Consider the following 27,665-nt stretch of genomic DNA (forward strand, 5'->3'; position numbering starts at 1 on the left):
GGGATGGAAGATGGGATGGAGAGATGGGATGGGTACACGGGCTTGGGGACACGGTCTGGGAGACATGGACTTGGGGACAGGGGATGGGGACACAGGCTTGAGGACATGGGATGGAGACATGGGCTTGGAGACATAGGCTTGTGGACATGGGATGGGAACATGGGATGGGGACATGGGTGTAGGGATGCTGGTTTGTGGACGTAGACTGGGGACATGGGCCTGGGGACATGGGTTAGGGACAGTGAATGGGAACATGGGCTTGGGGCCACAACCTTGGGGCTGTAGGTTGGGGACATTGACCTGGGGGGACAGGCTGGGGACGAAAGGCGGGGGTGTGGGATTGGGGATGGAGGTTTGGGTTGGAGGTTGGGGCAACGGGGTTGGGGACACGAGCTGGGGACATAGGCTTGGAGGTGTAGGTTGGGGACACGAGTTGGGAACCAGTTTGGGGATGTGGGCTGGGGACGTAGGTCGGGGCCAAGGGCTTGGGGCCATAGTTTGGGGGACCCAAGATGGGGACAAAACCTTGGGGACCAAGGTTGGGGATGGGGACTGGGGGTCTCACCCCACGCCAGAGCCAAGCTGGGAGGGTTTGGCCTTCAAGGTGCTGACGGGGTGGTGGCACCAAAAGATGGTTTTGGGGTGAGGAACCAGCCGTGCAGCTGTGGGGACCTCAGTACCCCCCTAAGCCCCCACAGCGGGCAGGATGTGACCCCAGCCTGGTGGCTCCTGGTACATCTTGGTGGCTCCTGGTGGTTCCTGGTGGTTCCCGGTGGCTTCTGGTGACTCCTGGTGGCTCCTGGTGGTTCCTAGTGGCTTCTGGTGGATTCTGATGGCTCCTGGCGGCTCCGAAGGGGTTAATGCGGAGCAGGTGCCTCTCCCGTGTCTCCGTTCTCCTCCCCCAACTCCGAAATATAAACCCGAGCTGCTCTCCCCGCCTTCCACCCTCCTCCCCAACCCGTCCTGCCCGTCCTGCCTGTCCTGCAACCAGCTCCGCTCCGACCTCCTTCCAGCCTTCTCGAAACCTTCCTGCTCGCCTCCCAGCCTTCCTCAAACCCTCTTCCAGCCTCGTAGCCCACCTTCCAGCCTTCTTTTCCACCTTCCAACCCTCTTGTCCACCTTCCAACCCCCTTCCGACCCTCTTGTCCACCTTCCAACCCTCTTGTCCACCTTCCAGCCTTCTTGCCCACCTTCCGATCCACCTTCCGACCCTCTTGTCCACCTCCCAACCCTCTTCCAACCCCTTTGTTGACCTTCCGATCCTCTCTCAACCCTCTTGTCCACCTTCTGACCCCCTTGCCCACCTTCTGACCCTATTTTAACACTCTTGTCCACCTCCAGACCCTCTTCCAACCCTCTTGTCCACCTTCTGATCCTCTCTCGACTCTCTTGTCCACCTTCCAAACCTCTCTTGACCCTCTTGTCCACCTTCTGATCCTCTCTCAACCCTCTTGTCCACCTTCTGATCCTCTCTCAACCCTCTTGTCCACCTTCCAAACCTCTCTCAACCCTCTTGTCCACCTTCCAAACCTCTCTTGACCCTCTTGTCCACCTTCCAACCCTCTTGTCCACCTTCCGACCCTCTTGCCCACCTTCCAGTCCTCTTTCAACCCTCTTGCCCACCTTCTAGCCCATCTTCTCACCTTCCAGCCCATCTTCCAACCCTCCTGCCCACCCACCATGTCTGTCACCATCACCAGGAAGACCGTGAGAAGCAGCTCGGCCATGCCGTCCCGTTCCTTCAGCTCCCGCTCCTTCACTGCGGGCCCGGCCGTGAGGATGAGTTCGGCTTCAGCCTTCGCTGCCTACGGTGGGAGCCGTTACGGAGCTGGTTTGTACCGGGCTCCAGCTTTGGTGCCCAGCGCGGCAGGTGGCATCGCAGCCGTCAGCGTCAACCAGAGCCTCTTGACGCCCCTCAACCTGGAGATCGACCCCAGCATCCAGCGGGTGCGCAAGGAGGAGAAGGAGCAGATCAAGACGCTCAACAACAAGTTCGCTTCCTTCATCGACAAGGTGGGGCTGGGCTGGGGCGAGACCTTGAGGGGAGAAGACCATGACACCCCTTGGGGATCTCCTGAGCCCTTCAGAGAAGTCCTGGCTCCCCTCGAGGACCTCCTGGTCCCCTTTGGAGGTCTCCAGACCCCCATTGATGACCTCCTGGCCCCCATTGATGACCTCCTGGCCCCCTTTGGAGATCTCCAGACCCCCTTGGGGACCTCCTGGTCCCCTTTGGAGATCTCCAGACCCCCTTGGGGACCTCCTGGCCCCCTTGACGACCTCCTGGCCCCCTTTGGAGATGTCCAGACCCCCCTTGGGGACATCTAGACCCTCTGTGGTCACAATTTGACTCATCTTGGGGAGACCTCCTTGTCCCCCTTTTGGGGACCCCCCTGGCTCCCCTGTTTTGGGGACACCCAGGTGGCCGTAGGGCCCCCCAGGTCCCCTCCCAGTGCTGGGGGCAGGAGCAGAGCTGGGGGGGGATGGGGTGAGGGTTGTGTCCCCCCCACCAGGTAGGATGGGGGGGCCCCCATGGGGCAATTGGTCATGCTGGGGGGGGAGAGGAGCCTCCAGCCCCCCCAAATCTGGCACCCGGTGCCCCCCTTCTGCACCTGCTTCTGGTTTGCACCCAGCACCCCCAGTTTGCACCTCAGGATCCCAGTTTGCACCCCAGGTTGCACCCCAGGATCCCAGTTTGCACCCAGGACCCCAGACTCGCACCCCAAGATTTGCAGCCAGACCCCAGCTTGTATCCCAGACCCACTTTGCACCCCGGATCCCACTTCGCACCCCGGATTGCACCCCAGCCCCTCCAGTTTGCACCCAGGACCCCAGACTTGCACCCCAGATCCCATGAACCCAGATTTGCACCCAGCACCCCAGTTTCCACGCCCAGTTTCCACCTAGGACCCCAGTTTGCACCCAGGACCCCAGATCCAATGAACCCAGGTTTGCACCCCAGGATTCCACTTTGCACCCCAGATCCAGTGACCTCACTTTGCACCCCAGTTTGCACCCAGCCCCTCCAGTTTGCACCCAGGAGCCCAGACTTGCAACCCCAGTTTCCACCCAGCACCCCCAGTTTGCACCCAGGAGCCCAGACCCAGTGACCCCAGTTTGCACCCCAGGACCCCAGTTTGCACCCCCAATTTGCACCAAGGACCCCCAGTTTACACCCAGGACCCCAGATCCAATGAACCCAGGTTTGCACCCCAGTTTCCACCCAGGAGTCCCAGTTTGCACCCCCAATTTGCACCCAGGACCCCAATTTGCACCCTCAGTTTCCATCCGGGAGCCCCAGTTTGCACCCAGGACCCCAGACTCGCACCCACACCCCAGGACCCTAAACCTGCCCCCCAGCACCCCATAATTTGGCCCCAGCACCCCATAATTTGGCCCCAGCACCCCTGAATTTGCCCCAACACCCCAGATTTTGCCCTAGGACCCCAGAATTTGCCCCCAGGACCTCAAAATCTGCCGCAACACCCCACGTTTTGCCTCCAGGACCTCAAAATTTGCCCCCAACACCCCAGAATTTGCCCCCAGGACCTCAAAATCTGCCCCAGCACCCCACGTTTTGCCTCCAGGACCTCAAAATTTGCCCCCAACACCCCAGAATTTGCCCCCAGGACCTCAAAATCTGCCCCAGCACCCCACGTTTTGCCTCCAGGACCTCAAAATTTGCCCCCAACACCCCAGATTTTGCCCCAGGACCTCAAAGTCTGCCCCCAGCACCCCAGATTTTGCCTCCAGGACCTCAAAATTTGCCCCCAACACCCCAGATTTTGCCTCCAGGACCTCAAAATCTGCCCCCAGCACCCCAGATTTTGCCCCTAGGTCCCCAGGATTTGCCCCAAACACCCCAATGTTGCCTCTCCCACCCTCTACCCCTTGCAACCCAACACCAGCCCCCACCCCAGGACCCCCCCTGGGGGCCAAAGCCCATCCCCGAGGTGGGATTCTCACCTGGGGAAGGGGGGGTGGTTGACGTTGATCTCTCGTCTTCTTTCCCCCAGGTCCGGTTCCTGGAGCAGCAGAACAAGATGCTGGAGACCAAGTGGAGCCTCTTGCAGAACCAGAAGACGACGCGCAGCAACCTGAACGGGCTCTTCGAGGCGTACATCGGCACCTTGCGGCGGCAGCTCGAGGGGCTGGGCCAGGAGCGCCTGCGCCTGGAAGCCGAGCTGGGCAACATGCAAGGGCTGGTGGAGGAGTTCAAGAACAAGTCAGTCCCATCAAAGGCTCCGCGGAGAACTTAGAGCAGCTTCCAGGCCCCCAAAAAGGGGCTCCAGGAAAGGGCTCTTGGTTGGGGAGGGCAGGGAGAGGATGAAGGGGAATGGTTTTGAGCTGGAAGAGGGGAGATTGAGATGAGAGCTTAGGTAGAAATTCTTCATGATGAAGGTGAGGAGACCCTGGCCCAGGTTTCCCAGAGAAATGGTGGCTGCCCCATCCCTGGAGGTGTCCAAGGCCAGGTTGGATGGGGCTTGGAGCCCCTGATCCAGTGGGAGGTGTCCCTGCCCATGGCAGGGGTGGAACTGGATGGACTTAGAGGTCCCTTCCCACCCAAACCATCTTGTGGTTCCATGATTCTGAATTGCCGTGTACCAGAACCCGCAGATACCACCCCTGAAGGTTTTCAAGATCAGGTTGGATGGGGCTTGGAGCCCCTGATCCAGTGGGAGGTGTCCCTGGGGTTGGAGCTGGATGGGCTTTGAGGTCCTTTCCGACCCAAACCGTTCCATGATTCTAAGATACCGTTGATGGGTCGCGCCGACGGCTCTTGGGCACCATCGCTGGAGCTCAGTGGAGACACCAAGATGCTTTCAGAGAATCCTTGCATCCCCATGTCCCCACACAATGATCTTCAAGGTCTCTTAAAGATCTAAGGTCCCTTGAGATGATCTATGAGGTCCCTTCCAACCCAAACTATTCTATGATCCTTGTGTCCCCATATTCCAACATCCCCACGTCCCCCGTCCCCATCCCTCCCCCCACCAAGTGCTCCCCCACCCCAGCTCTGAGCCTGCTCCTCTTCCCCCAGGTATGAAGAGGAGATCAACCACCGCACCGAGAAGGAAAATGAGTTTGTCCTGCTCAAAAAGGTGAGGGGAGATGGGGCTGGGGGGGTCTGATGGGGCTGGGGGGGTCTGTTGGGGCTGGGGGGGCTGACAGGGAGGAGAGTTCTGATGGGGCTGGGGTGGGTTGGGGAGCTGCTGTGGATTCCAGGGCTCAGGGGGCTGATGGGGCTGGAGGGGCTTCCAGGGAGGGGGGTTCTGATGGGGCTGGGGTGGGTTGGGGAGCTGCTGTGGATTCCAGGGCTCAGGGGGCTGATGGGGCTGGGGGAGCTGGGGGGGGGGGCAGCTGTGGATGCCAGGACTGGGGGGGCAGATGGGGCTGGAGGGGCTTCCAGGGAGGGGGGTTCTGATGGAGCTGGGGGGCTGGGGGGGGCTGGAGGGTCTGCTGTGGATTCCAGGGCTGGGGGGGGTTGGTGGGGCTGGGGGGGGGCCTGCCAGGGAGGGGGTTTCTGATGGGGCTGGGGGGGGGCTGCCAGGGGTGGAGATTGCAATGGGGCTGGGGGAGCTGCTGCCAGCCAGGGGGGGCCGGGGGGGCTGCTGCAAATTCCCAGGCTGGGGGTGCTGGGAGGGGCTGATGGGGTTGATGGGACTGGGGGGGCTGCCAGGGACGGGGGTTCTGAATGGGCTGGGGGTGTTTAGGGGGGGCTGCTGTGGATTCCAGGGCTGGGGGGGCTGATGGGGCTGAGGGGCCTGGGGGGGGCAGCTATGGATGCCAGGACTAGGGGGGCTGATGGAGCTGGGGGGTCTGGGAGGGGTTGGGGGGTCTGATGGGGCTGAGAGGGCTGGGGGGGGCAGCTATGGATGCCAGGACTAGGGGGGCTGATGGAGCTGGGGGGGCTGGGAGGGGTTGGGGGGTCTGATGGGGCTGAGGGGGCTGGGGGGGGCAGCTATGGATGCCAGGATTAGGGGGGCTGATGGAGCTGGGGGGGCTGGGAGGGGTTGGGGGGTCTGATGGGGCTGAGAGGGCTGGGGGGGCAGCTGTGGATTTCAGGGTTGGCGGGGGCTGATGGGGCTGGAGGACGGGGCTTCCAGGGAGGGGGGGTTCTGATGGGGCTGGGGGTCTGAGGGGGCAGGGGGGGCTGTCAGGACTCAGGGATGGGCTGGGGGGGGGGGCTGACGAGCCGCCCGCTGCGCCTGCAGGACGTGGACGAAGCCTACATGAACAAAGTGGAGCTGGAGTCGCGCCTGGAGAGCCTGACGGATGAAATCAACTTCCTGCGGCAGCTTTATGATGAGGTGGGGGTCGAGTGGTGGGAGAAGTTGAGGGGAGGTCCCGCGTGTTTCCCGTTCTCAGCCTCCCATGGGAATGGTTGGAGTCGATGATCCGGTGGGTCTTTTCCAACCTGGTGGTTCTATGATTCTCGGATGCACAGGAGCTGCGGGAGCTGCAGGCTCAGATCTCGGACACCTCCGTGGTTCTCTCCATGGACAACAACCGCAGCCTGGACCTGGACGGCATCATCGCTGAGGTGAAGGCGCAGTACGAGGAGATCGCCAACCGCAGCCGTGCTGAGGCCGAGAGCATGTACCAGGTCAAGGTGAGACGGGGGATAAGGGATGCCCCCACCTGCAGGCTGGGAGGAAGGAAGCTGCTGGATGAGGGAAAGGCGGTGGATGGAGTCTTCTTGGACTTCAGTAAAGCCTTTGACACAGTTTCTCACAGCATTCTGCTTCAGAGACTGTCACCTCTGGACTGGACAGGTGAACCTCCAGGGTTCCACCTCTCCTGGGTGGAAAACTGATTGGCTGGAGGGCTCAGAGAGTGGTGGTCGATGGAGTTAACTCCAGCTGGAGGCCAGTTCCGAGTGATGTCCCCAGGGCTCAGTGCTGGGTCCTGTTCAATGTCTTTATCAATGGCCTGGATGAAGGCATCGAGTGCACCCTGAGCAAGTTTGGGGATGACACTAAACTGGGTGGAAGCTGGATCTGCTGGAGGGTCGGGAGGCTCCAAAGGGATCTGAACAGGCTGGATCCATGGGCTGAGACCAACGGCAGGAGGGTTAACGAGGCCAAATGCCGGGTCCTGCCCTTGGGGCACAACAACCCTGAGCAGCTCCAGCCTAGGAGAAGTCTGGATGCAAACTGCCTGGAGGAGAAGGACCTGGGGGTGTTGGTTGAACAGGAGCCAGCAGGGGCCCAGGGGGCCAAGAAGGCCAAGGGCATCTTGGCTTGGATCAGACCCGGCGTGGCCAGCAGGGCCAGGGAGGTTCTTCTCCCTCTGGACTCGGCCCTGGGGAGACCGCTCCTCGAATCCTGGGGTCAGTTCTGGGCCCTCCCCACAAGAAGGATGTTGAGGCTCTGGAGCGAGTCCAGAGAAGAGCAAGGAAGCTGGTGAGGGGGCTGGAGAAGAAGAGGAGCGGCTGAGAGAGCTGGGGGGGTTAGGCTGGAGAAGAAGAGGCTGAGGGGAGACCTCATTGCTCTCTGCAACTCCCTGAGAGGAGGTTGTGGAGAGGAGGGAGCTGGGCTCTTCTCCCAAGGGACAGGGGACAGGACGAGAGGGAATGGCCTCAAGCTCCCCCAGGGGAGGCTTAGGCTGAACATTAGGAAAAAATTTTTCCCGGAAAGGGTCATTGGTCCCTGTCTGAGGCTGCCCAGGGAGGGGGTTGAGTCCCCTTCCCTGGAGGGGTTTAAGGGCCGGGTGGACGAGGTGCTGAGGGCCATGGGTTAGTGATTGATGGGAATGGTTGGACTCGATGATCCGGTGGGTCCTTTCCAACCTGCTGAGTCTGTGATTCTCTGATTCTGTGATTCTTTGAAGTGTGAGCTCCTTTTCTCCCAGTCTTTACCTTCCAACCCAACCGGGCAAAGTCCCCTCTTGCCCCAGGGTGGGTGTTGGGATCCCAGCTCCAAATCCAGCCCAGAGCATCCCTTTTGGAGTGGGCATGTTTTTTTCTCCCCAGTTTTGAGGTGTTGTGGGGTTGGGCAAGGAGGTGTCGGTGGGGTTGGGCATCTCCATGCGTTGCCTGCAGTACGAGGAGTTGAAGACGACGGCCGGGAAACACGGCGACGACCTGCGTAACACCCGCAGCGAGATCAACGAGCTCAACAGGCTGATCCAGAGGATGCAGACGGAGATCGAGGCACTCAAGAACCAGGTCTGGGAATGAACCCTGGGGCAGGAAAGTCGGAGAGAGAGACGCTGCCCCCTCCCTGGCGCTGCTCCTCCTGCTGCCGCGCCCCAACCGCTCCTCAGCCCCCCCACATCCCACCTTTGGCCTCCTCCGTATTGGAGGAGAGATCGATCCTGGTGATGCTGAGGAATGGGGGATGCTGAGGAATGGGGGATGCTGGGAGGTGGGGGATGCTGGGGGGGTGAAGGAGGCTGGAGGGGGTGGCGGAGGCTGGAGGGCGTGGCAGATGCTGGAGAATGAGGGATGCGGGGGGTAAGGATGCAGGAGATGCTGAGGGGCTTGAGATGTTGTGGGGTGAAGGATGCTGGAGGGTGGTAGATGCTGAGGGGGCAAGGGATGCTGAGGAATGAGGGATACGGGGCGTGAAGGATACTGGGATGTGGGAGATGCTGGGATGTAGGGGACACTGGGGGGCATGGGATACTGGAGAATGAGAGATGCAGGGGGTGAAAGATAGTGGAACATCAGGGATGCTGGGATGTGGGGGACACCGGGGAACGAAGGATGCTGAGGGGCACAGGGGATTCTGGAGAATGAGAGATGCAGTGGATGAAGGATACTGGGATGTGGGGGACACTGGGGGGCACAGGGGGGCTGGAATGCAGAGTGTGCTGGGGGGTGAAGGATGTGGAGGGGCAGGAGGTGCTGGAGAATGAGAGATGCTGGGATGTGGGGGATGCTGGGGGGGTTGAGATGCTGGGGGGTGGGGGACACTGGGGGGGTGAAGGATGCTGAATAATGAGGGATGCTGGGATGTGGGGGATGCTGGGATGTGGGGGACACTGGAGAGCGAAGGATTCTGGGGGCACAGGGGATGCTGGAGAATGAGGGATGCAGTGGATGAAGGATACTGGGTTGTGGGGGACACTGAGGGGCAGAGGGGTGCTGGGATGCAGAGGGTGCTTGGGGGTGAGGGATAGTGGGATGTGGAAGATGCTGGGATGTGGGGGATGCTGGGGGGGTTGTGATGTTGGAGGGTGAGGGATGCTGGGGGGTGGTAGATGCTGAGGGGGCAAGGGATGCTAAGGAATGAGGGATGTGGAGAGTGAAGGATGCTGGGATGTCAGGGATGCTGGGATGTGGGGGATGAGAGATGCCAAGGGGCAGGAGATGCTGGAGGACGAGGGATGCAGGGATGTGGGAGATGCTGGGGAGTGAGGGAAGCCAAGGGGCAGGAGATGATGGAGAATGAAGGAGGCTGGGGGATGAGGGGTGCTGTGGGGCAGGAGATGCTGGAGAATCAGGGCTGCTGGGGCACAGGGAACCCCCAGCTCCTTCTCCTGGTCACCTCCTGCCCCGTGGCCACGCGTTGCAGCGATCCAACCTGGACACGGCCATCGCCGAGGCGGAGGAGCGCGGGGAGCTGGCCCTGAAGGATGCGAAGGGCAAGCTGGCTGAGCTGGAGGGCGCCCTGCAGAAGGCGAAGCAGGACATGGCTCGGCAGCTCCGTGAGTACCAGGAGCTCATGAACGTCAAGCTGGCCCTGGACATCGAGATCGCAACCTACAGGAAGCTGCTGGAGGGCGAGGAGAGCAGGTGAGGGCCCCTGGGGAGGGGGATGACACAATGGGACCTGCGTCCTGCATCCCGTAGACATCCAGCATCCCGTAACTTGTAGGCATGGAACCGTAGACTAGTTTGGGTTGGAAGGGACCTTAAAGATCATCCAGTTCCAACCCCCCTGCCCTGGGCAGGGACACCTCCCGCTGGATCAGGGGCTCCAAGCCCCATCCAACCTGGCCTTGAACACCTCCAGGGATGGGGCAGCCACCACTGCTCTGGGCAACCTGTCCCAGTGTCTCACTGCTCTCACGGTGAAGAAATTCTTCCTTATATCAAGCATAAATCTGCCCCTCTCCAGTTTATCCCCATTCCCCTTGTCCTATCACCACAAGCCTTTATGAACAGCCCCTCTCCAGCTTTCTTGTAGCCCCTGGTGGCATCTTGTAGCCGTGGGCATCATGTATCTATGGGCAACCCATGTCCCACATCCCATAGATATGCTGCATCCCGTATCCATGGGCATCCTGCATCCCATATCAATGGGCATCCCGTATCCTGTATCTGATATCCGTGGGCATCCCGTATCCATGGGCATCCCATATCCGTGGGCATCCCACATCCCATATCCGTGGGCATCCTGTATCCATGGGCATCCCACATCCTGTATCTATGGGCATCCCGTATCCGTGGGCATCCTGCATCCCGTATCCGTGGGCATCCTGCATCCCGTATCCGTGGGCATCCCATATCCCGCATCCCGTATCCGCGGGCATCCTGCATCCTCTATCCATGGGCATCCCATATCCTGCATCCCGTATCCATCGGCATCCTTCATCCTGTATCCACGGGCTTCCTGCATCCTGTGAGCATCCCACCTCCCTAGGCTGGTGGCCCAAGGCTTTGGCCATGAGCAGCAGGTCCCCGTGTCCCTCTGCCACCTCCTCCCTGTCCGTTTGTCCCTGTCCCTCTGTCCCCTCTCCCTACACTCAGTCTCCCATGTCTCCCCCTCCCCGTTTCTCCCGGCAGGTTGGAATCGGGGATGCAAAACCTGAGCATCCACACCAAGACGAGCGGATTCTCGGGTAAGGGGTGGGGGGTGGTGGCCGGGACCCCCCACCCTTGGGTGCCACCTCCAGGTGCCACCACGCTCCCGCTTTGTCCCTTTCCCACAGCATCCGCCTTCCCGGGGGGCTTCCCGGGGGGCTTCGGGGGGGGCTTTGGCAGCTCCTTCTCCAGCTCCAGCTACTCCATGTCCTCCCCGGCGAGCTCTCCCGTCACCAAATCCCGAGCCATCGTCATCAAGAAGATCGAGACCCGCGATGGGAAACTGGTGTCCGAGTCCTCTGATGTCCTGGCCAGCTGAGCTCCCCCTGCATTCCCGGTGTGGGGGGGTCCCGTCCGCCTTCAGCTGCCTCATGGCCCCCTCTGCCCCTCCCAACCTGAGCCAGTGCCCCCCAAATCCTCCGTCCCCCATCATTGTCCCCACCTGTCCCCCTGCCATCCGTCCTGTCCCCCACTATGTCCCCCCAGGCACCCCCCGGGGCTCCTGCAGGCTCTGCTGTGGGAATAAAGCCTTTGAGATGGGGAATTGGTGATGCCAGAGCTGCTGCCTGTGGGGACGGGGTGGGGGGGACATCAAACTGTCGCTGGAGAAGCGTCTTCCCCATGCCAGGGTCCATCCAGGGGTACCAGGATCTATCCTGTGGTGTCAGGATCCACCTGGGGGTTCCAGGATCCCTCCAGGTGTACCAAAATCCATCCCGTGGTTCCAGGGTCCCTCGGGGGGTTCCAGGATCCATCCCGTAGTGTCAGGGTCCATCTAGGGGTTCCAGGATCCATCCTGTGGTGCCAGGATCCGTCTAGGGGGACCAGGATCCATCTGGGGGGTTCCAGGACCCAGCTCATGGTGCCAGGGCCCATCCAGGGCTACCAGGAACCATCCCTTGGTGTCAGGGTCCATCTAGGAGTTCCAGGACTCATCCCATGGTGCCCAGATCCATATGGGCGTTCCAGGGTCTATCCCGTGGTTTTAGGATCTCTCTGGGGGTAACAGGATCCATCCCATGGTGCCAGGATCCATCTGGGGATACCAGGATCCATCCCAGAGTACCACGGTCCATTGAGGTGTACCAGGATCCATCTCATGGTGCAAGGGTCCTTCCAGGGATACCAGGATACATCCCAGAGTATCGGGGTTCATCCAGGGGCACCAGGATCCATCCAGGGGTGCCAGAATCCATCCCATGGTGCCAGGGTCCAACCAGGGGTACCAGGACGCATCCCATGGTGTCAGGATCCATCTAGGGATTCCAGGGTCCATCTCATGGTGCAAAGGTCCATCTAGGGGTTCTAGGATCCATCTAGGGGGACCAGAATCCATCTAAGGGTTCTAGGATCCATCCCGTGGTGCCAGGGTCCCTCTGGGGGTTCCAGGGTCCCTCTGGGGGTTCCAGGGTCCGTCTAGGGGGACCAGGATCCATCCAGGGGTGCCAGAATCCATCCCATGGTGCCAGGGTCCAACCAGGGGTACCAGGATGCATCCCATGGTGTCAGGATCCATCTAGGGATTCCAGGATCCATCTGAGGGTTCCAGGGTCCATCTAGGGGTTCCAGGATCCATCCTGTGGTGTCAGGGTCGACCCAGGGGTAACAGGATCCATCCAGGGGTACCAAAATCCATCCTGGAGTACCCGGGTCCATCTGGGGGCACCAGGATCCATCCAGGGGTGCCAGAATCCATCCAGGGGTACAAAAATCCATCCCATGATGTCAGGGTCCAACCAGGGGTACCAGGATCCATCCAGGTGCACCCCAAAAAGCCCCGAGATGTCCCTACCCACGGGGTTTGCTCGGCCAAGAACGGGGCCACAGGCGACCCAGGGAGGAGGGGACACCTGCAGGTGCCACCAGCGTCCGGGGTCACAGGGAGGGGGTGAGGGACCCCCCCAGTTTGGGGATCCCAGCCCCTCCCAGTGAGCTCCAGCCCCAGGAATTTGGGTGTGGGCGGTGTTTTTAATGGGATTTTCCACTTTGACCCCCTGGGAGGTGATGGGGGACGTGACCAGGGCCACCAGAGCTGGGGGTGGTGGGACAGGGACCCCAGATCAGAGCTGTCCTGGGGGGGCCCTCGGGAGTGGGGGCAGAGGGATGGGGTCCTTGGCTTGGAGGTGTCCCCATCAGGGGGACAGTAGGATGGGGACCCCGTATTGGAGATGTCTCCACGGGGGGGACAATGGTGGGATGGGGTCCCCAGATTGGAGCCATTTCTGGAGTGTCCTTGTGGGGGGAACAGTGGGATGGGGACCCCGGATTGGAGATGTTTGGGGTGTCCTTGTGGGGGGGACAATGTTGGGATGGGGTCTCTTGGTTGGGGGTGTCCCCATGGGGGGGAACAATGGTGGGTTGGCGTCCCAGATTGGAGATGTCCTTGGGGTGCCCTTGTTGGGGGGACAGTGGGATGAGGACCCCAGATTGGAGGTGTTTTGGGGTATCCTTGTTGGGGTGACAGTGGGATGGGGACCCCAGATTGGAGGTGTCCGCATGGTGGGATCAACGGGATGGGAACCTCCGATTGGGGCTGTCCCTGGGGTGTCCTTGAGGGGGACAATGGTGGGATGGGGTCTCTGGGTTGGGGGTGTCCCCATGGGAGGGATGATGGTGGGATTGGGACCCCAAATCTGAGCTGTCCTTGGGATGGCCTTGAGGGGGGGAGGACAGCAGGGTGGGAGCCTCAGATTGGAGATGTTTTGGGGTGTCCTTGTTGGGGGACGACGTTGGGATGGGGTCTCTGGCTTGGAGATGTCCCCATGGTGAGGACAATGGTGGGATGGGGTCTCCAGATTGAAGATGTCCCCACTGGGGGGGGACAGCAGGATGGAGTTCCCTGGGTGGGGGGCTGGATTTTGAGGTTCTGCAGGAATTGGGGTGCAATCTCTTGCCTCCCCCCCCAAGGTTTTGGTGCAATACGAATGGGGGGGGGCACCAACCAGCCCTAGGGGCTCCCTAAGGCCCCCAGGTTTTTTGGGGGGGCTCCGAGCCGCTGGGGGGTTGAGGGGGGGATGTCCTTGGGGGGCTGGATTAAGGGGGGGGGGATGACAGCTGAGCCCCCCCAAAAGAGGAGGGGGGCAGCTTCTGTCTCCGGTTACCCCCATACCCAGCCCCCCCCCCCAAAAATAAGGTTTCACCCCCAGCCCCAAAGGCAACACCCCCCCCTTGTTTTTTGGGGTTCGCAGGACGCTGGGGGGCAGCAGAGGAGCAGGGATGGGTTACAGCAGCCTTGAGGGGGGGGGGCAGGATTTTGAGGTTCCTCTCATGGGTTTGGGGGGATATTTGAGCCCCCCCCCACCGCCCAAATCCCTGAGTCCCAGCTCCTCATGGAGCATTTGGGGCTGGGGGCGCACACATACCCCCCCCCTTCCCCTGCTGGAGATGTGAGCTCGTAGGGGAAACTGAGGCACAGGGCGGGGGGGGGGAAAGGGTGGAAATTGTGGGGGGGATCCAGGAGTTGGGGGGGGGCTGGGGTGGGGGGCTAAACCCCCCCATCCTCTCTGCAAAGTGGTGATGTGCTCAGTGGGGAAACTGAGGCACGGGGGTCAGCTTGGGGACCCCCACCCAGCACAAAGCAGGATCCGATCCCTGCTGGCAGGATTTGACCCTCGACCCCCCCTCCTTGACCCCCCCGGGGGTTCATTCTTGGGGTGTTGGCCCCAAGACCCCCCCATCAGCCCTGGGAAAGTGGGGGGGGGGGGCAGGGCAGGCTGAGGCCTGACTCAGCTCGTCTCACGGGTGGAGCCGTGACTCATAGGAGGACGTGCAGGAGCCTCATGTGCTGCCTGGGGGGGGGAATTGGGGGGTCTCGAGTCCTTTTGGGGTGTCCCTGGGGCTGTGGGGGGATTTGGTGGGGGTCTCGAGTCCTTTTGGGGTGTCCCTGGGGCTGTGGGGGGATTTGGGGGAGGGGTCCCGAGTCCTTTTGGGGTGTCCCTGGGGCTGTGGGGGGATTTGGGGGAGCGTCCCGCGTCCTTTTGGGGTGTCCCTGGGGCTGTGGGGGGGTTTGGGGGGGGGGTCCCGAGTCCTTTTGGGGTGTCCCTGGGGCTGTGGGGGGGTTTGGGGGGGGGTCCCGAGTCCTTTTGGGGTGTCCCTGGGGCTGTGGGGGGATTTGGGGGGGCGTCCCGCATCCTTTTGGGGTGTCCCTGGGGCTGTGGGGGGATTTGGGAGGCGATGGGGTTTGGGGGATGCTGGATTTGGGGGGGTGATGGGGTTGGGAGTGATGGATTTGGGGGGTGATGGTTTTGGGGTGATGGATTTGAGGGTCGATGTAGTTTGGGGGGCGATGGTTTTAGGGGGTGATGAATTTGGGGGTGATGGATTTGGGGCTGATGGGTTTGGGGGGTGATGGATTTGGGGGGTAATGGGTTTGGGGGTGATGGGTTTGGGGGGTGATGGATTTGGAGGGTGATGGGTTTGGGGGGCAATGGGATTTGGGGAGCAGTGAGGTTGGGGGGGTGACGGGTTTGGGGGGTGATGGATTTGAGGTGATCGGTTTGGGGGTGATGGGTTTTGGGGGTCCCTGAGGCCAATGAGGGGGGGTTTAGGGTCTGGAGGGGCCCCTTCACACCGGGGGGGTCCCCCAAAACGAGGACCCGAGTGTCTGGGGAAGGAGCCAAGCTGCATCTCGGGTGGTTTGTGCCCCTCAAGAGTGACCTGACCCCCCATTTCTGCCTCTGCTGGAGTCTGGCCCCCCAAAACCTCTCCGGGATGACCTCTTCCCCCCCTCAGACCCTTTTTTTGGGGTCCCTTTCCCTGCAAAGGTGGGGGTGACCCCAGGCGTGGTTCGGGGCAGCAGCAAGACGGGACTTGTTGATGATTTGAACGCCTGTAATTAACACCAGGGCAGGGCTCGCCCCAAGCTGAGCTCTTCATATTTTCACACGCACACCCCAAATCCTTCCCGGGGTGCTGCCCTCCCCCCAACCCCCCCCAGTCCTTTCCTGGGGTGCTGCTCTCGCAAAACCCACCTGGCCCCCAGCACCCCCCATCCCACCCCTCATCCCATAGGGGTCAAGCAGCCCCAGACCTTTTTTCTTTTGGGGTGTCGCCTTTTTTTCCTCTTTAGGGACCAAATCTGGGTGCAAACCCCCCTCCCCGAGGGGAAACTGGGGTTCGGGGGGAGGGGGGTGTCGGTTTTAGGGGGTTGGGGTTGGGGGTTTGGCTTCCTGGTGGGTCTCTGTCCTTTAAGAAGGTGGTTGGATGGATGGATGGATGGATGGATGGATGGATGGATGGATGGATGGATGGATGGATGGAGAGATGGATGGAGGGATGGATGGATGGAGAGATGGAAGGACAGATGGATGGATGAACAAATGGATAGGTGGATGGACAGGTGGATGGAGGGATGGAGGGATGGAGGGATGGATGGACAGTTGGATGGACAGGTGGTTGGATGGATAGGCAAATGGATGGATGGACAAATGGATGGGTGGATGGATGGACAGATGGATAGACGGATGGATGGATGGGCAGTCGGATGGACAGACAGATGGATGGAAAGATGGATGGATGGATGGATGGATGGATGGATGGATGGATGGATGGATGAACAGATGGGTGGGTGGATGGATGGATGGAAGATGGAAGGATGGAGGGATGGATGGATGGATGGGTGTACAGATGGATAGACAGATGGATGGACGGACAGATGGATGCAGGACCTTTCCATCCCCTGCTCCCACCTCCCTTGCCCCACACCTCCCTTCCCTCAGCTGCTCCCTGGGGTGACCCCAGTGCTGTGCGGTTGGGCTGATGCGTCTCGAGGCTGTTGGGTCCAAACCCCGCCCAGGCCCAGCTGCTCCCACCTCTCCACCCGGCAGCGCCTCCCAAATCCTTGCTCAACCCTCTGCCGAGCCTCAGCTCTGATTTTACATCCTTCTTTCCCTATTTTCTTCCCGCAAATGCTCTTTTTTTGGTCGCTGCATGGCAGAGCCAGAGGGATAACAACCCATCTCCGCTCCCCAGCTCCTCAGATATGAGGGAACCTTCCCATGGGGGAAAATCCTCTCCCCGCTCGTGCCAAATCCGCATGCGTTTGGAGAAACTTTGTTATTTCCACGAGGCTCTGGGGCTTCAAACCCATTTTCCCTCATCCTTCTTCCCCTAAAAAGGAAAGTTCTGGCCCCGAGTGATGCAGGGAACTGGGCTGGGGGAGATGTTCTGCCCTGCAGAAACTCCTTGACCACCTGAAGCCTTTGAGAGGTGCAATTCCCACCCTCAGCCCCGTCGCAGGTGCCTTCAGCACAACCTTTTCCCTCTGAATTCACCTCGTTTTGGTGTCCTTGTTTGCTCTCAGTGTGGGCAAAGGATGCTTGGTGCTTTGCTTCCTCCAGGGTGGGAAGAAACAAAGGGGAATGGGGCGTCTTTATTCCTGTGGGATGGGGATGTGCAGCTGGAGATGCTGTGGGGCTGAGGATCAATCCTTGCCAGGGGTAAATCCCCCCCTGCATCCCTCGGACCATCTCCTCATCACCCTAGAGGGGTCCAGCGGTGGTCGCCCTCCATCCTGCTTCCAACCCACGCGGATCCTCCTCCCTGCGACCTCCCAAACTCCCCTCAACATCCATTTCAGGGGAGACCTGGCTCTGGTTTTTCCCCTCTCAGGAGCCGGCGAGGCTGGGGAATGATGCTCGTCCCACTTCCCAGCCCCACGCGAGGTGGCGATGGGAGAGGTGGCACCCAGCGCTGCGAAAGCCTTTAACGGCACCGCTGGAGTCATCGGAATTATTGCTGCTATTAACCGCTTACGGAGGGCTGCGCGTCCCCGGGAGAAGGGGCTGCCTGCGAGCCATGGGTTAGAGGCATTTATTGCAAGGAAGCTCTGGAGCGAGCGCCCGGGGCTCTCTGCTCGCTGCAATCGTGGCTCTGACAGGAGCAGGGGTGCCGCCCGTCTTCTGCAACCGCGCCGCTTTGATCCTGGTCGGGTCCCACCTTGTTATTTCTGCTTTTATGATTCCCAGCTCACGTCCCAGCCCTGCAATTTGCCTGGTTGATCATTGCCAGCCCAGCAGCCGGGAGCCTCCTGCTTCTTCGCTGCTCCACAAAGCGGCGTGTTCTCGGTTGAACGCAAGCCCAGAGCAGCTTTGGGGTGAAACTGGGTCCATTTGAAAGCTGCCGGGAGGAGAAGGACCTGGGGGTGTTGGTTGAACAGGAGCCAGCAGGGGCCCAGGGGGCCAAGAAGGCCAAGGGCATCTTGGCTTGGATCAGACACGGCGTGGCCAGCAGGGCCAGGGAGGTTCTTCTCCCTCTGGACTCGGCCCTGGGGAGACCGCTCCTCGAATCCTGGGGTCAGTTCTGGGCCCCTCCCCACAAGAATCACAAGAATCATCAAGAAGGATGTTGAGGCCCTGGAGCGAGTCCAGAGAAGAGCAACGAAGCTGGTGAGGGGGCTGGAGAAGAAGAGGAGCGGCTGAGAGAGCTGGGGGGGGTTAGCCTGGAGAAGAGGAGGCTGAGGAGAGACCTCATTGCTCTCTGCAACTGCCTGAGAGGAGGTTGTGGAGAGGAGGGAGCTGGGCTCTTCTCCCAAGGGACAGGGGACAGGACGAGAGGGAATGGCCTCAAGCTCCACCATGTCCCTCATCACCTCATCCACCCGTCCCTTAAACCCCTCCAGGGAAGGTGACTCAACCCCCTCCCTGGGTAGCCTCTGCCACTGCCCAATGACCTTCTCTGTGAAAAATTTTTTCCTGATGTCAAGCCTGCAGCCAAGGGGTCGTGCTGCTCCCAGCACGTTGATCCGTATGATCCTCATGAGAGTTGCAGAGCACCGCCAGCTCCCAGGAGGAGAAATCCCAGTTTCTTCCCATGTTCGGTGTCTGGTGCAGGAAAGGGTCACACCAAGCCATGGGTCACCTCCTGCTAAGGTGCAGGGAGCGTGTTGGCTCCGCTGCTGAGTCTGGAGACCCTCGTGTGCCCACAGGAACCTGCTGCCAGGTGAGGGATGACCTGTGGCAGAGGGAGAGGCTGCCCAGTGGTTGCTGCCCCGTCCCTGCAGGTGTCCAAGGCCAGGTTGGATGGGGCTTGGAGCCCCTGATCCAGTGGAAGGAACTGGATGGGCTTTGAGGTCCCTTCCAACCCAAACCATTCCATGATTCCATGAACCAGCTGCCCCAGTGTGAGCAGAGACTGAGCCCATGGGTCCCTGTCCCACCCCACCGCTGCAGGAACCTCAGGCTGCCCCTCTGGGGACGTGCGTGTGCTCAACTCTCCTGTTGTGGCTGTGTGAAGCCCCGGGCAAGTCTCAGAAGCTGATGATAAAATGCAGCCATACGTGTTAGTGGAGCTGCAAAACCTCTTGGGATCAGGTTTCACCTCTGGGTGAGGGTTAGGATGCAGAGAAGTTAGTTGTTTACATATCACCATGGCAAGAACCTGTTTTCTCTTTCCAGCACCTCATTCAAGCTTCCAGGCGTGTGTGTGGGACTAGGGGTTTGTCTGGAGTCCTTAGGGAGAGGAGAAATCCCTTGGGATGTGGATGTGTGTGTGGGCATCACTGCAGAGCAACGGGGATCAACGGCTGCTGCGCTCTTGGACTTGTTTGATGGGGTGTCCAGGTCCTTCGTGGTGGAGCTTTAATCCCAGCAGTAACCTGTTGTTGAGATGTTATCAGGATTTCTGAGCTATGAGCTGGTTTTTAAGAGGAAGACTCACGTCTCCTGCTCTCAGAAATGCCTAATCTCTGCTGTGCGCCACGTCACAGCTCCTGCGAGGAGAGAGATGTTGATGGAATTTGACCTCTGCTCCCATCTCACTGTGGTGAAGAGGGACCAGCTTGTCCTGTGGGCTTGTCTCTACTCCTCACCCCATGGCTTTGGGACGAAGGTCACCTCCATGGTGTGCTTCCCACTTTGGGATGCGCTTCCCACTTTGGGTTGTGCTTCCCACCTTGGGATAAGCTTCCCACCTTGAGATGCGCTTCCCACTCTGGGTTGCACTTCCCACCTTGGGATGCGCTTCCCACCTTGGGATGAGCTTCCCACCTTGGGATGCGCTTCCTACCTTGGGATGCGCTTCCTACCTTGGGATGAGCTTCCCACCTTGGGATGATCTTCCCACCTTGGGATGAGCTTCCTACCTTGGGATGTGCTTCCCACCTTGGGGTGATCTTCCCACCTTGGGTTGAGATTCCCATCTTGGGTTGCTCACCCCAAGGCTTTGCCATTGACACCAGGTCGCTCCCTCCCAGCACTGGGTGGGTGATGGTGGCCAACGCCGAGTCCCCGGGAAGCATCGCCGCCTCCAGCATCCCTGGCAAAGCCCGGAGCGTCCAAGATGCTCCTCTTTGGGATGCAGGATGGGTTTGGGAGGGGAGATCCCGCATCCCAGTGAGGTTTTCCCACCCCGCTGTGGTGGGGCAGGACTCCATGGGTGTAGCTGGCTGCTGGGTTGGCTTCTTGGGCAAGCGCCTGGGCCGACGATGAGCTGGGACCCGTGCCAGGAGCCGGTGGCGGAGCCACCCTGGGAACTCCCGGCAGCTACTCTCTCCGCCTGGGCTTGAACAGGTTCATTCGGTTTCTTGGCAGATCTGCCGGTTGCGTAAGGTTGAGGAGATGCGGCCGCCACCTTCTTTTCCTCCCTCCTTGCCCCCTCCATGTCCTCACTGCCAGCCGGAAAATCGGGGACCCTGGGGCTCTGGGGTGGGAGAAGGTTCCCAGGTGGGACCGGGATGTGCAGGATGCTCGTTGGCGAAGGGGAACACGAGTTTCTCTCATTCCCCACAACGCAAATCCCCTTGGGCTGAAAATCTTGCAGTTCAACAAATGCTGATGAGGTTCAGGAGGAAAAAGTCCACCCTTCCTGCAGACTCACCTGGATTTGCATGTTTGCAGCAAAAAAAATGCTAGGGGTGAGCAGGCTCCGAGCTAAAACTGGTTCCCCAAACCTCTCCTACGAGCATCTCCAATAAAAGGGATAATTACAGAGTCAGCTTTTATTGTCCCGGCTTCAGCTGCAGCTTGTGGTTTGGGGGGGAAATTCTACGGCTTCTTAGTGTTTTCTAACGGCAGGATGAATGAAGATCCTCCGTCAGAATGCACCTTCAGACACCTCTGCTCATTAAAATACAAATTAAAAGCGGTTAAGCAATTAAGTCATATATTTTTTTATAAACAATACGAGCTCCCTAATGGCTTCGCATGGGGGTGGCGCTGCTGAGTGCCACTCTCCTCGCTGAAGAGCCTGTGGAGATGGGTGGGAAATCTCCTGGTGATGCTGGAGGCCCTCAAGGTTGGGGATGAGATCTCCTGGCAGTGCTGGAGACCCTCAGAGTTAGGCATGAGATCTCCTGGCAGTGCTGGAGACCCTCAAAGTTGGGCATGAAATCTCCTGGCAATGCTGGAGAGCCTCAAGGTTGGACACGACATCTCCTGGCAGTGCTGGAGACCCTCAAGGTTGGGTAGGAAATCTCCTGGCAATGCTGGAGACCCTCAAGGTTGGGCACGAGATCTCCTGGGGATGTTGGAGACCCCACGAGGATAGGAAGGAGATGTCCTGGTGATGATGCAGACCCTGCAAGGTTAGGCAAGAAATCTCCTGGCAATGCTGGAGACCCTCAAGGTTGGGGATGAGATCTCCTGGCAGTGCTGGAGACCCTCAAGGTTGGGTAGGAAATCTCCTGGTGATGCTGGAGGCCCTCAAGGTTGGGTATGAGATCTCCTGGCAATGCTGGAGACCCTCAGGGATGGGCACGAGATCTTCTGGCAATGATGGAGACCCTCAGGGATGGGCACGAGATCTTCTGGCAATGATGGAGACCCTCAGGGTTGGGTATGAAATCTCCTGGTGATGTTGGAGACCCCATGAGGATAGGAAGGAGATCTCCTGACAATGCTGGAGACCCTCAAGGTTGGGCAGGAAATCTCCTGGTGATGCTGGAGACCCTCAAGGTTGGGCAGGAAATCTCCTGGTGATGTTGGAGACCCCATAAGGATGGGCAGGAAATCTCCTGGCGATTCCTGGGAGTCTTCCAGTCCAGGAGGGATCAGGAGCTGCTGTCATGGATGGAGCTCATTGGGCTGGTAACGGCATCTTGACCTCGTTGAGGGATAGCCAAGGATGTGTGACATGGGAATATCAAGATACTTTGGTCTCTGCAAACCTCTCTGTGTGCCTCCAGGTTCATTTCATCACTCAGAATGATCTAAACTGACTTCAAAATCTTCTTAAAAAGTGTTTCTAACTCTTCTTTATTGACATAGAAGTAATTTTATAACCCTGCCAAGGACTAATGAGCTCCGGTTGTGAAATGGATTTGGACAACCCAAGTCAAAGCTCCTCTGAGCAGGAGGTTGAACCCGAGTGCAGCTGAGGGTGTGACTGGGAAACCGATGGTTTTGTTGGAATTCAGTGACCCAAGCAGCTGCCGTCAGGCTCAAAATGAGTGATTTTGCTAAAACGCGGGGCCCCCCTCGAGGGTGTAACGTGTCACGGAACGGGGAGAGCTTTGTCATTGCCTTGAGAGGCTCAACGAGGCCCATGACACGTTGACAGTTGCAGCTGAGAGCGTTTGATTTGGAGCTGGGCTTCCAACCCCAACAATAGCTTTGTTTTTCTTAGCTCTTGAGGGAGTGTTTTGAGGCAGGTCATGGTGGTGGCAAAGAGAGGAGGGCATCCTTCCAAGCCCTAAAACAATGAATAGAATGAAAAGAGAAAAGGCATCTCCACTCCCCTGACACCCAGCCAACTCCCTGAGCGCATAAAAAGGGGCCCTCAGCCGCTGGCACCCACAGAACTCACCTCCTCTCTCCTCCGAACCTCCTCCTGCGCTCAGCACCCCTCGGCTCTTCTCTCTTCACGTGTTGGGGACTCGTCAAGATGTCTCGCCAGTCCATTGGTCTCAGCAAGGGGTTCAGCTCCAGCTCAGCATCCTTTGGAGGGAGGAGCAAGGTCAAGTTCAGCTCTGTGTCCCAGGGAACCTGCAGGGGACCTGGCAACGCTCGTGGCTTCAGTAGCAGGAGCCTGTACGCCTTAGGGGGGAGTAAAAGTACCTCTCTGGGAGGGTTCGGTGGAGGAAGTGTTGTCTGCAGAGGTCAGGGAGGCTTTGGTGACGGCTACGGTATTGGGACAGGAATTGACGGTGTCTACGGTTATGGGGTTCGAGGTGGCTTCGGTGGTGGTTTCGGTGGCTTTGGTGGAGGCTTTGATGGTGGATTTGGAGGCTTTCCCGCTTGCCCACCGGGTGGCATCAAGGAAGTGACCATCAACCAGAGCCTGCTGGCCCCACTCAACCTTGAAATCGACCCTGAGATCCAGAAGGTGCGAACGCAAGAGCGGGAGGAGATAAAGAAGCTCAACAACAAATTCGCTTCCTTCATTGACAAGGTGAGAGCGGCTTCAACCTGGGGCTGGGAGGTGGAGGTCTGAGCTCTCCATGGCTCATGCTGGTGACAATCACTGGGAGATGCCCATCCAGTCATACCCAGAGAGTCAGGTCTCACCCAGACCAACCCGAAGAACCCCCACAGACAGAGAGATGGTGACTGAAGAAGTGGCTTTCCTAAGGTGATGGAGATAGACAGGAACAGGATCCTTGGCTCTTAAGACCACGATGCTGGTGCTAAGCTGTGGGACCTCATCATCCTCAGATGAGGTTCTGCTGCCAGACTCAGTCTCTGGCTGAAGGACTTTGGATGTTTTGGTCTGTTTTTAAGGAGAAGATGCCAAAGCTATGGAGTTTATTGCCTTTCTCCTCTTTAGAGAACATGAGATTGGAGAGGGAAGGTGACCCACCTTTGCCTGCTCATCCCAGAGCCGTGGTCCCATCTGTCCAGTGGAGTTACTGCTCACTGGAGATGAGAATAAACAGGAAGATTAAACTCATTAAATGGGAAAAATACAGAAAATACAGGGGAAAAATCAGCAAAATGATGTTTTTGGGAATAGTCTGAGTCTTCTCCCCGCCCTTGCGATCCTTTAGGTCCGGTTCCTCGAGCAGCAGAACAAAGTCCTGGAGACCAAGTGGAAACTCCTGCAGGAGCAGGGCAGCACAGGGCCAAGTGGCAGGAGCCTTGAACCCATTTTTGAATCCTACATCAGTGGGCTGAGGCGGCAGCTGGACTGCCTGGCCAGCGAGAAGATTCAGCTGGGGTCCGAGCTGAAGAACTTCCAAGATATGGTGGAAGACTACAAGACCAAGTATGTTGTCCTGGGTGGAATCATGGTTGGGCTGTCTGGGGGTGGAAAAATAGGGAGGAAAATGTCGTAGCATCATGGAATCCTGGAATGGTTTGGGTTGGGAGGGACCTCAAAGCCCAGCCAGGTCCAACCCCTGCCATGGGCAGGAACACCTCCCACTGGATCAGGGGCTCCAAGACCCATCCAACCTGGCCTTGGACACCTCCAGGGATGGGGCAGCCACCACTGCTCTGGGCAACCTGGACCTCTCCATCCTCACAGCAAAAACATTTCTCCCTAAGATCTCATCTCCATCTCCCCTCTTTCAGCTCAAAACCCTTCCTCCTCATCCTCTCTCTGCCCTCCTTGACCAAGAGCCCCTCTCCAGCTTTTCTGGAGCTCCTTTCAGTCCTGGAAGCTGCTCTAAGGTCTCCCTACAGCCTTCTCTTCTCCAGGATGAACAACCCCAACTCTCATCCTGTCCAAAACTTACTTTGTACAGCCCCAAAATTGCAAGAATCATAGGAATTGGCAACATTTCACTTGTTTCAATGATTACAAAACGTAAAAGGTTTTGAGGAAGTTTTTTCCTCAACAGAGGTTTGACAAAGGCGATGATTTTTCAAGGTATTTCTCAATGTGTGGTGGTGCCTGAGTTGGGCTTCTCTCCAAAGCAGGGTCCTCTGCTGTTTGTCTTCCTCATTTCAGAATTCATAACGTGATTTAGTGAACTAATTAGATCAGTTGCCAAATCCTGCTATAATTTCCTCATGGATTTCCTCATGGATTCCTTCCCATTATGCTCTTCACGATGTGAAGCTCAGAGCTTCCTTTGGAAGGATGGTTTGGCATTCCTGCTGTGGTTTATTAGATGAATTTGTCCAGTCAGCAAAGCGAGAACAAAGCCTGGAGACATGATTCCACTGAAGGAGTCGCAAAACCTTGGTGGAAAAGCGCATCTGGAACTCATCAGGGTCAACCAGGTCCCTTCCTCTACAGAGGCTGCAGGTTGAAAATTGAGTTTATTTTGGAGACCACCTCCACTAATCAATGTTCTGCAGCAATGACCTGCCTTGATGAGAAGTTGGGAAAGGCTCGTGTTGAGGACCTGAGGGTGCTTGGGTCTTGTAGAAGGAGTTGGAGTGGCCACCAGGGCTCGGTTTATGCAGAGAGGATTCCTCTTTGCAAGCTTTTTTCAGCAAGTCAGTGGAGATGGCAGGAGCCAGGACTCCTCTAGAAGGGCGAAGTGCCATTGCTTGTCCATAAATCTCGCTCATGGCAGGTCTGTTTTTGCTGAGTTCATGAGTCTGAGGCCAACAACGCCTGGTTGCCAGCAGCAGCCGGAGCCAAAATAAGCAGCCAGATCCAATCTCCCTCATTATAATCAACAGGTATGAAGAGGAAATAAACAAAAGGACAGCAGCGGAGAACGATTTTGTGCTCCTAAAAAAGGTAAAGTCCTTTCTTTTACCACAAATCATAGAATCATGGAATGATTTGGGTTGGAAGGGCCCTCAAAGCCCTTCCAGTCTCACCCCTGCCATGGGCAGGGACACCTCCCACTGGATCAGGGGCTCCAAGCCCCATCCAACCTGGCCTTGAACCCCTCCAGGGATGGGGCACCACCACTGCTCTGGGCAACCTGGGCCACTTCTGAGGTTGTCTGGCTCGTTAGCACTGGAGATAAACCAGGAGCCCATGACGCACGTGCCTTGTGGAAATGGAGCACCCAAGGGCTCACAATTAAATGTTAGATAAACAGTGTGCATCAGGCAGAAGGTTTTCACTTCCCGTTTCTCCTGCAGGACGTGGATGCAGTCTACATGACCAAGATGGAACTGCAGGCAAGAATAGACTCTCTGGTAGATCAGATTGAATTCTTGAAGTGCTTCTATGATGCGGTGAGTGGTCCAGCTGCGCTCTGGAGGGGGTGCTGGGACAGACAAGGGTTGCAACACTGCAAGGAAATTATGTCAGGGCTAAAGCCAGATCTGGTGTGAATTTCAGGAGCTGTCTCAGATGCAGAAGACTGTTTCCGACACCTCCGTGGTACTCTCCATGGACAATAACCGATGCCTGGACCTGGACAGCATCATTGCAGAGGTCAAAGCCCAGTATGAGGAGATTGCCAACAGGAGCAGAACAGAGGCGGAGGCTTGGTACCGAAGCAAGGTAAGGGCTTCACAACTCGCTTGTGATCTTTGATGGCTCAGGAGATCAGAAGTTACCAGGTGAGACCTAGGATGTTGCTGGTACTGATCTGGCCGGACTGGAGGTTGTGTACGATGCTCACCTTGGCTTGCATGGAGTGTTATGAAGAGCTGTCATGAGGAACCCCTCCTGCAGGACCTAACATGCTCCTCTTTTTTCTGCCCACCAGTATGAAGAGCTGCAGGTTACAGCAGGCAGACACGGAGACAGCCTGAAGGACACAAAGACTGAGATCTCTGAGCTTAACCGCATGATCCAGAGGATACGGGCTGAGATCGAGAGTGTGAAGAAACAGGTAGGGCTTGCATTTTTTGAGAAATGGGTGTGAGCTCTTGGCAATGTCCTTCAGAGCTTCCCTAAAAGCAAACACTGTGGTAAGAGTCATCGTAAGCAGAAGGAAACCAGCTGTGTTTGTGAACAGCTGAGCCCAAGCTGGGATCATGGCCCCGGCCCCAATCATCACATCCACCTCTTGCCCTGCAGTGTGAGACCCTGCAGAGCTCCATTGCGGACGCCGAGGAACGTGGCGAGGTGGCCCTCAAAGATGCCAGGAGCAAACTGGCTGAGCTGGAGGCAGCCATGCAGAAAGCCAAGCAGGAACTGGCCCGACAGCTCCGCGAGTACCAGGAGCTCATGAACGTCAAGTTGGCTCTGGATGTTGAGATTGTGACCTACAGGAAGCTGCTGGAAGGGGAAGAGTGCAGGTGGGTGAGGAGCCAGTGAGAGCTGGATTGCCTCCTACTCAATCAATGGGGAGAATGTGGCATAGGACATCTGCTCTATTGAAATATCATTGGTGTTGCCCTTTGCGATGATTTAGGGTTCTGTAGGCACCACCATTTATGCCCATGATCTGATGGACCAAATCCACGGGGATGTGATGCTCAGGGACACGGTTTAGTGGTTGAGTTGCCAGTGCTGGGTTAAGGGTTGGACCTGATGATCTTAAAGGTCTTTTCCAACCTCAACCATTCCACAATCCATGGGGCTGGGCCAGTCCAGGTGCTCTGGCGGAAGGTGACGCTCCACCTCTTTTCCTTGCAGGATGTCTGGAGAGTGTCAGAGTGCTGTGAGCATCTGTAAGTAGGATTCCCCACTCCCAAGGGAGCATGCTGGGCTGGGATTGATGCTCCAGATTTTTATGGTGGCATCAGAGGTAACCTTGTCCCTTCTGTTCTTCTCCGCAGCTGTGGTTGGAGGCAGCAGCAGCGTGGTGGGAGGTGGATACGGCGGTGGACTGTGCCTTGGAGGAGGAGGAATCGGATTCGGTGCTGGAAGTGCGAGAGGCAGCCTTGGAGGGGGTGTCTTTGGCTCTGGGGGAGGATTTGGTGTTGGGGGAATTGGCTCCGGAGGGGCAGGATTCTGCTCCATGGGCGGAGGGTGTAACTCAGTGGTGGTGGGATCTGGCACCACCCTGAAGAAAACCAGCTCCATATCTTCCGTCCGGAGGGCCTAGGAGAGCGAGCTAGGAGGGTCTAGGGAAGGAGGAGGGAAGCAAATTTCATGATGGCCATGAACCCCCTTCCTTGCCAAGGTGGCAACCATCCATTTCACCCTAAACCTCCACTGTCCTTCAGAAACCGCACAG

The 27,665-nt window shown here is 58.3% G+C and overlaps 2 protein-coding genes across 2 annotated transcripts in view; both read left to right on the forward strand.

The window, feature by feature from the left end:
- LOC138732396 (keratin, type II cytoskeletal 3-like) overlaps positions 1–27,665 on the forward strand; it is a 50,171-nt gene that overhangs the window by 11,916 nt on the left and 10,590 nt on the right. The gene's annotated exons all lie outside the window — the stretch shown is intronic.
- Positions 1,573–27,558, forward strand: LOC138732370 (uncharacterized). Its single transcript, XM_069878956.1, has 18 exons — positions 1,573–2,013; positions 4,014–4,222; positions 5,039–5,099; positions 6,213–6,308; positions 6,446–6,610; positions 8,042–8,167; positions 9,519–9,739; positions 10,733–11,064; positions 19,907–20,052; positions 22,457–23,074; positions 23,670–23,887; positions 25,258–25,318; positions 25,672–25,767; positions 25,874–26,038; positions 26,247–26,372; positions 26,561–26,781; positions 27,122–27,156; positions 27,265–27,558. The coding sequence occupies exons 1-18, from the start codon at positions 1,681–1,683 to the stop codon at positions 27,531–27,533; spliced, it is 3,498 nt and encodes a 1,165-aa protein (XP_069735057.1). The 5' UTR covers positions 1,573–1,680; the 3' UTR covers positions 27,534–27,558.

This window comes from Phaenicophaeus curvirostris, chromosome 30 (genome assembly GCF_032191515.1).
Source record: "Phaenicophaeus curvirostris isolate KB17595 chromosome 30, BPBGC_Pcur_1.0, whole genome shotgun sequence".
NCBI classification, from domain to species: Eukaryota; Metazoa; Chordata; class Aves; order Cuculiformes; family Cuculidae; genus Phaenicophaeus; species Phaenicophaeus curvirostris.

Bases quoted from the DNA above. Each gene is read 5' to 3' on its own strand.
- LOC138732370 (XM_069878956.1), top strand. From the start codon at position 1,681: ATGTCTGTCACCATCACCAGGAAGACCGTGAGAAGCAGCTCGGCCATG. The intron at 23,075-23,669 runs GTGAGAGCGGCT...GCGATCCTTTAG, and splicing joins TCGCTTCCTTCATTGACAAG to GTCCGGTTCCTCGAGCAGCA. The intron at 27,157-27,264 runs GTAAGTAGGATT...TCTTCTCCGCAG, and splicing joins TCAGAGTGCTGTGAGCATCT to CTGTGGTTGGAGGCAGCAGC.